This window comes from Panulirus ornatus, chromosome 35 (assembly GCF_036320965.1).
Source record: "Panulirus ornatus isolate Po-2019 chromosome 35, ASM3632096v1, whole genome shotgun sequence".
Classification (NCBI taxonomy): Eukaryota; Metazoa; Arthropoda; class Malacostraca; order Decapoda; family Palinuridae; genus Panulirus; species Panulirus ornatus.
In genome coordinates this window covers 1,385,146-1,394,073 of record NC_092258.1, presented here as the reverse complement: position 1 = coordinate 1,394,073, position 8,928 = coordinate 1,385,146, and the positions used below count along the sequence as shown (strand labels likewise).

The following is an 8,928-nucleotide window of genomic DNA, read 5'->3' as shown; positions in this document are numbered from 1 at the left end:
TGTATATACATACACGTCCACACACGCAAATATACATACCTATACATCTCAATGTACACATATATATATACACACCCAGACACATACATATATACCCATGCACACAATTCACACTGTCTGCCTTTATTCATTCCCATCGCCACCTCGCCACACATGGAATACCATCCCCCTCCCCCCTCATGTGTGCGAGGTAGCGCTAGGAAAGACACCAAAGGCCCCATTCATTCACACTCAGTCTCTAGCTGTCATGTGTTTTTTTTACTTTGGTGTAATAGTGATTTTTCATAAAGTATATGCTCAAATATGTACATCATTGCAGCTCCTCCTAAGGGTGATAAGACAGAGAGAGATCACTCAGGAGAACCAAGAGAAGAGACATCAACAAAGCAAGAAGAAGATTTCTTGGGATTTTCTCCAACTCTAGACAAAGTAGGTATATGATACATAGGTATCCAGTTAATCATCGTAATTAAACAACTCTAGGACCTCTTTTATGGGGCTCATGAAGTGTGACAAGTTAGCTTTAGTGAATGGGATTGCATTTGAAGTTCTCAAGAAAGGGGGTGAGTGTTGTTGATTGGTTAGTCAGTTCCTTCAACGTATGTGTGGCTCAGTGTGAAGTATCTGAGGAGTAGTAGGATGGCTTTGTAGTGCCTTTATATAAAGGCAAGAAAGACAAAGGTGAATGATTGAATTACCGAGGTATAAGTTTGATGAATGTACTGGTAAGCTGTATGGGAGATTGATGATTGATAGGATGGTCTCATGCACAGAGAATCAGACATGGGAGGAGCAGTGTGGTTTCAACTGTGGTAGACATTGTGAAGACCAGGTGTTTACTTCAAGGAATTTGAGTGAAAAGTACTGAGAGAAAGAGAAGGATTTGTATGTCGCATTTATGGGTCTGGAGAAAGAGGGATTTGTATGTGGCATTTATGGATCTAAAGAAAACATAATGGGGTTGATAGAGATGATTTGATTAGGATGTTATGAATGTCTGATGTGGGAAAAAAGCTAAGAGAAGCAGTGAAGAGGTTTTATCAAGAGATTAAGGGTCTACGAAGAGAGAAGGATGAGTATCTCTGGATGAAGGTGGGTCTGCAGCAAGGATGACTGATGACACCAGGATTGTTCAGTCAGTATGGATGGAATGGTGAGGGAGGTAAATTTATGATGATCTTAGATCTAAGAGGGGTGAATCTTCAGTATGTTTTGGATGGAGGGCTGGGAGGTGAGGTAATCACTTTTTGGGGATGTTTATATCTCTTAGAGCAGACTTGAGAAACTGTAGAAGCTGTTCTCTAGGTTTTGATAAGTGTTTGAAAGGAGGAAATTAAAAGTTTATTCAAATAAGAATAAGGTTATAAGGTTTGACAGAGAAGAGAAACAGGTTGGTTTGAGTGTGAATTTGAATGGAATGAACCTAGAGGAAGTGGGGTACTTTAGATACCTGGGAATGGATGTTGCAATGGATGGAACTACAGGAATGCAAGTGAACATAGGAATGGGGAGGTAGCGAAGGTCCTTAGTGCATCAAGGTGTATGCAGAAAGAAAGGTCACTGTCTGTGAGGGCAAAGATGAATATGTTTGATGGTATTGCGATTTCGACGGTGCTCTGCGGATGTGAGTCATGGGTGCTAAATGCAAAAGACATGAGAGGGTAAATGTGTTGGGAATTAAGTGAATCAGAACAATGTATGGTGCATGGAGGATTGATTGAGGAAGGAATGGCGATGAGAGAGGGGTGCAGTCATAAGTAGAGTATGTTTGAGAGAGTTGAACAGGGTATGTTGAAATAGATCGGACATATGGAGGAGATGAGTGAGGAGCAAATGACAACTAAGAGGATGTACTTGTGAGAGATGGAGGAACAAGGATAAGTACCTACTGCCTCCATGTACCTACAACAAGATATAGCCATAATGGCAGGGCTAGCATGAAGTTCTTACCACCCATCTTGCTTGATGAATAAGAATGGAGTGAAAGATGCTTTAAGTTATTGAACCCTGAACATAAAGAAGGGTGTGAGACATGAGAGGGATAGAGCAAATTGGCATGATGTGGTACACATTGTGTGTTAAGATATCAGTGGGCTGAACCAAGGTATATAAAGTGGTCCAGGGAAGCCACAGGAAGTTCTGTAGGTCTTGGCTATGGAAAAGGAACTCTGCTTTCGGTATATAATACATGATAACAGGAGTGGTGAGGAGCAAATGAGGCCATTCTTTTTCTGTTACTGTTGCTACATTGCTAACACAGAAAATGGCTAATTTGTGTAAAAGAATTATCAGTATTTTTAATATTATAAGTGGTAGTAGAAGTAGGACAATATTATAAATGTCTTTAGAGTATATGGTGTGGGAGGTAAGTTGCTAGAAGCAGTGAAAAGTTTTTACCAAGGATGTAAGGCATGTGTATGAGTAGGAAGAGAGGAGAGTGATTGGTTCCCAGTGAATGTCGGCCTGCGGCAGGGGTGTGTTATGTCCCCATGGTTGTTTAATTTGTTTATGGATGGGGTGGTTAGGTTCTGGGAGTGATGAAGAATGTGTGGAAAGAGAGAATGTTATCTGGGAGAGCAAAATTGGATATGTTTGAAGAAATATTTATTCCAACAATACTATTTGGTTGTGAGTCATGGGCTACACTAGATAGGGTTGCACAGAGGAGGATGGATGTGTTGGAAGTGAAATTTTTGAGGACAATATGTGGCGGGAGGTGGTTTGATTGAGTATGTAATGTAAGTGTGAGAGAGGTGTGGAAATAGAAAAAGTGTGGTTGAGAGAGCAGAAGAGGGTGTGTTGAAATGGTTTGGACATATGGAGAGAATGCGTAAGGAAAGATTGACAAAGAGGATACATGCATAAGAGGTGGAGGAAACGAGAAGTGGGAGACCAAATTGGAGGTGGAAGGATGGAGTGAAAAAGATTTTGAGGATCTGGGTCTGAACATGCAGGAGGGTGAAAGGCATGCAAGGAATAGAGCGAATTGGAATGATGTGATATACCAGGATGGACTTGCTGTCAAGGGATTGAACCAGGGCATGTGAAGCATCTGGGGTAGACCATGGAAAGTTTTGGGGAGCCTGGATGTGGAAAGGGAGCTGTGGTTTCGATGCATTATACATGACAGCTAGAGACTGAGTGTGAGCGAATGTGGCCTTTGTTGTCTTTTCCTAGCACTACCTCATACATGTGTGGGGGGAGGGGGGTGTCATTTCATGTGTGGTGGGGTGGCAACGGGAATGAATAAAGGCAGCAAGTATGAATTATGTTCATGTGTATATATGTATATGTCTGTGTATGTATACATATGTATACGTTGAAATGTATAGGTATGTATATGTGCATGTGTGGATGTGTATGAATATACATGTGTGTGTGGGTGGGTTGGGCCATTCTTTCATCTGTTTCCTTGCACTACCTCGCTAATGCGGGAGACAGTGACAAAGCATGATAAAAAGTATAATATATAATGTATGTATAAAATATTTTGCAGTGATTGAGTGTAATAAGTATTGGCTTTATAACTCATAAATATGATTGTTGTGAGTTTTTGCTTAACATAGTATTTACTAGTACGTGAAATTGTTGAAATGGTTGTCTGAAAATTTTCGCTTAGTATTAGATAACAGGGATCATGATTTTAGGTGTAATAGGTAGCTGTGTTGCTGGCAGAATACATGTACTCAAAATCTAAAATAGCAAATTTTGAATTATAACTTACAACTGTTGGGTTGATATTTATCATTTGAGAACTAAAAAGAATTTGAATTTTTATTCTCTTTCCCTCTCAATATAGTGATTTAATGACTTGTTCCTGACTATGATCATTGTTTTTGTAAATAATGTGCTGAATCAGTGTGTTGCTAATTCTCCTTGGTCACAAACTTGAACAGTTATCCTTTAAGTTATGAGTTTTTAAAATTTTCTATATGGTTTTTCTCTGAAGTTTTTTTCAGCTGCAGATATTAACCCAGTTCCCACCCTTGTTAGCTTACCACATTTCTTTCTGCATCCCTTTTAGATAAATGCTAGATTCTTACTCCTCAATGTTAACATAGTGACATGAGATTTTCTTTCAGGTAAAATCAGATGTAATGATCAGCAGAGCTGATGTAGCACAAGCCAATGCTATGGCAAGACAACTTCATGTGTACAAACCTGGTATCGACTTTGTCCCTGGAGCTAGACTAGAAGTGCTGGAGTCAAGAGATAATAACTGGTAAGACCTATTAATTCAGTCAGTGGAAGTTCTAAGATAAAGAAAATATAAATTAATATGAAAGAGAAAGCTATGCAGTCTGTAGAGGATGAAGGGGCCTGAGAGAAGAGTCATTGTTGTTTGCTGATGACTTACTTGGCACTGGTGGCAGATAAGGGTGAGACATTCAAAAATTTGTATCTGAATTTGGGAGAGTGTGTTTAAGAAGAAAAAGTTGAGAGTAAACGTGAATAAAAACAAGGATATCAGGTTTAACAGTGTGAAGAGACAGGTTTCTTAGATTAAGAGCTTAAATGGAAAAAACTTAAGGGAAATGAAGTGTTTTACATACCTGGGAGTGGACATAGCAGGGTATGGAAACCATGGAAGCAGAGGTGAGTCACAGGGTGGGTGAGGGGGGGGGGGGCAAAGGTTCTGCACAGGATAGAGTGAATGGGGATGATGTGCTGTCATTGGACTGAGCCAGAGCATATAAAGCAGCTGAGGAAACCACAGAAAGTACTTTGGGGCTTGCCTGTAATCAAAAGGTTGTTTTTTATGCCTTACACATGATGGCTAGAGAATTGATATGTACATATGAGGCCTTTTCTTCATCATTTTCTGACACTAATGCAGGAAACAGCAAACAAGTATCAAGGAAAGATAAAGAAAGGATGAAAGGAAAAGCAAGCCTATTGTGGTCTGTATCTTTCATTCATGGTTAATAGTCTATTTGATTATGACTACATTAAAACTATGCTTAACCCATTCTCTGGCATTTTACTACATTAAAACCATACTTAACCCATTCATTGGCATTTTCTCTATAGCTGCTAGCCCATTTTTTTGAAGGTTATTTTGAAAAGTTAGAAAAATCAAGATACCTGTTGTTTACTTGTAATCATGATATGAGTCTGAATAATGATTGCAATAAATACTCAGTAATGCATTGGTATAGTACATGCCAAGGACAGAGCTGCAATTTCTTTTGGATTAATAAAACTCAGTCATGTACAGATTGGCATAGCCACCAGCTATGGAGCTCTCTCAGGATCCATATGAATGGTTTATGTTACCCCTGAATTAAGCAAAATCAAGCTTACATTTTTCATTTTCATGGGAAATGGCAAACAAGTGTAAAGAAAATCATATATTTTCCTTTTTTGTTATCTGCTCTTACCTACATGTTATGTAAATAGTCATCACTTGAGCAGTGTTGTGATAACTAACCTATATTTTAAAACTTATTTCCTCATCATGTGCATTACGACTCAACTTCCAATAAGATTCACATTGAGAATTGTACTATACATTTAGAAATCATCCTGTTATATTCATAGAAATTGAAATATTGATAAATTCCTGTACTGCCTCTCTATTTTCAGGTACCAATGCAAAATAGTAGAAGTAGACTGGGGTGAACTGGATATCTTAGTTCATTATGAGCGCTGGTCCAATAGGTTTGATGAATGGTTGAAAATGGACTCCACAAGAATTAGGCCACTGGTCCGCAGTTCTCAAAGGTACTATAAAAGTTACATCTTATTAATTGGTACAACTAACAATTTTCTTAACCCTTTGTTGTAGCTTTGACCTTAGCCTGCCCATTTCCATTAGGTAGAAGCCTTTAAAAGCTCTACACTGTTAATGGTGAAGCAGTAAAGGCCAAGAAGTGGGGGTGGAGTTCACCATATATGAAGACTCTTTTGCCATGGCCACTCCCCTGAGGAAGTGAAGTGGCACTGGATACAGTTATAGGACTATTACTCTTCTTGCTCTCTCTTCATGATTAACCTGAAGAAATGGACTCCTGCTTTAATATGTTTAAAGATGATGCAGATCTCATAGGGGAAGCATTATATCAACTTACAAAACCTAAACAGACTCCAAAGTTGATCTTATTCTTGTATGATGAAATTCATCTTGAACAAATGTAAAGTAATGAGGATGGGACAGATTAAAAGAAAACCTGTGAATGATTGTTATCTATCAAGACATAGACTTCAGGATTGTTTGTGTGAGAGAGACTTGGGAGTCAAGATAGCCCCAGCCTGTCACCAGAGTCCCACATAAGAAGAACATTTAAAGAGGTAAACTGCCTGCTGGCAAATATCAGAATAGCTTAGAAGTATATAATATTTTTTTTTTTTTTTTTTTATTATACTTTGTCGCTGTCTCCCGCGTTTGCGAGGTAGCGCAAGGAAACAGACGAAAGAAATGGCCCAACCCCCCCATACACATGTATATACATACGTCCACACACGCAAATATGCATACCTACACAGCTTTCCATGGTTTACCCCAGACGCTTCACATGCCTTGATTCAATCCACTGACAGCACGTCAACCCCGGTATACCACATCGCTCCAATTCACTCTATTCCTTGCCCTCCTTTCACCCTCCTGCATGTTCAGGCCCCGATCACACAAAATCTTTTTCACTCCATCTTTCCACCTCCAATTTGGTCTCCCTCTTCTCCTCGTTCCCTCCACCTCCGACACATATATCCTCTTGGTCAATCTTTCCTCACTCATTCTCTCCATGTGCCCAAACCACTTCAAAACACCCTCTTCTGCTCTCTCAACCACGCTCTTTTTATTTCCACACATCTCTCTTACCCTTACGTTACTCACTCGATCAAACCACCTCACACCACACATTGTCCTCAAACATCTCATTTCCAGCACATCCACCCTCCTGCGCACAACTCTATCCATAGCCCACGCCTCGCAACCATACAACATTGTTGGAACCACTATTCCTTCAAACATACCCATTTTTGCTTTCCGAGATAATGTTCTCAACTTCCACACATTCTTCAAGGCCCCCAGAATTTTCGCCCCCTCCCCCACCCTATGATCCACTTCCGCTTCCATGGTTCCATCCGCTGCCAGATCCACTCCCAGATATCTAAAACACTTCACTTCCTCCAGTTTTTCTCCATTTAAACTCACCTCCCAATTGACTTGACCCTCAACCCTACTGTACCTAATAACCTTGCTCTTATTCACATTTACTCTTAACTTTCTTCTTCCACACACTTTACCAAACTCAGTCACCAGCTTCTGCAGTTTCTCACATGAATCAGCCACCAGCGCTGTATCATCAGCGAACAACAACTGACTCACTTCCCAAGCTCTCTCATCCCCAACAGACTTCATACTTGCCCCTCTTTCCAAAACTTGCATTTACCTCCCTAACAACCCCATCCATAAACAAATTAAACAACCATGGAGACATCACACACCCCTGCCGCAAACCTACATTCACTGAGAACCAATCACTTTCCTCTCTTCCTACACGTACACATGCCTTACATCCTCGATAAAAACTTTTCACTGCTTCTAACAACTTTCCTCCCACACCATATATTCTTAATGCCTTCCACAGAGCATCTCTATCAACTCTATCATATGCGTTCTCCAGATCCATAAATGCTACATACAAATCCATTTGCTTTTCTAAGTATTTCTCACATACATTCTTCAAAGCAAACACCTGATCCACACATCCTCTACCACTTCTGAAACCACACTGCTCTTCCCCGATCTGATGCTCTGTACATGCCTTCATCCTCTCAATCAATACCCTCCCATATATAAATAAGGAAATATTTAGCAAGCTGTTCATATCGTACCAGCCATTATAACCTATAGAAGCACAAAGAGCAAATAGAGAGAGTCCAAAACAGGACAACAAAGATGGGACCAGAATTAAGAGAGCTAATGTATAGGGAAAGGTTAAAGGCTTTAGATTTGTCAACCATGGAAGCTAGAAGAGTGAGGGGTAACCTGATCACAACATTTAATTCTTTTAAGTAGATCCATGATATGGATAGTGAGCAGTACTTCAAGAGGTGTAGGAATAGATCAACTAGAGGACATAACATGTATTTGAGCCAGAATCTTCTTAAAAAAGATGTGAATAGATACTTTTGTAGTACAAGAGTGGTGGATGAATGGAATAGAATGACTGAGGGCATGGTTAATGCAGACGTAAATAAATACTTTTATAGTACAAGAGTGGTGGATGAATGGAATAGTGACTGAGGGCATGGTTAATGCAGACAGTGTACCAAAATTTAACAATCTGTATGATAGAAGAGAATATTCAAGAGACTGTGACCCTATGAGTGTATAATTCCATCCCTGTACAATACAAATAGGTAATCATTACAGTACTTCTGTAACAGAGTCTTATAGGCTACAGAAAATGTTTCTGAGCAAGTCTCCATACTCACTGATGATAAGTTACCAGATATGATAGCTTCTATAAACTGTTGCCACTTTTATCTTAAAAACAAATACAGTACCCACAGCATATGATAGCTACATTATTGAAAAAAGGTGGTTGTAAGCATGAAGGTATATGTGTGAGCCATAGTGTGATGCACATGTAGCAAAGGTATACCTGCTAGAGAATGCTATGGCATTAGTAGCACTTTCTGGACAGTTTTGTGGTTGATTTAGATTTGTGGACTTGAATTTTTTACATTCAACATCAACATTGTTATCTTGATTAGTCACTTGGTCTTTTTATTGGTGTAATGCTGTATTTCATCCTGAATTTTTTTTTTTGTCTCGAGAACTTTATTTTCAAACTTACGAATGTCTTGTTTAGTTGTTTTAAGTTGTACAAAATCTGCAGACATGAGTAAGTTAGCAGTGGTGTATCTTCCTTAGTCATTAGATAAAGATTGAATTCATATGAAATCAGTCATGCATAT

General features: G+C 39.3%; 1 protein-coding gene across 5 annotated transcripts in view; it reads left to right on the top strand.

Annotated features, from left to right (window-relative positions):
- The first annotated feature begins 288 nt into the window (after positions 1–288).
- LOC139760063 (uncharacterized) overlaps positions 289–8,928 on the top strand; it is a 67,277-nt gene continuing 58,637 nt past the window's right edge. For all 5 annotated transcript variants that reach the window (XM_071682844.1, XM_071682843.1, XM_071682842.1 and 2 more), the window contains exons 1-3: positions 289–429; positions 4,083–4,222; positions 5,587–5,724. In XM_071682844.1, the coding sequence (XP_071538945.1) occupies positions 304–429; positions 4,083–4,222; positions 5,587–5,724 (404 nt within the window). In that variant the 5' untranslated portion in view covers positions 289–303. The remainder of the gene's footprint in view (positions 430–4,082; positions 4,223–5,586; positions 5,725–8,928) is intronic.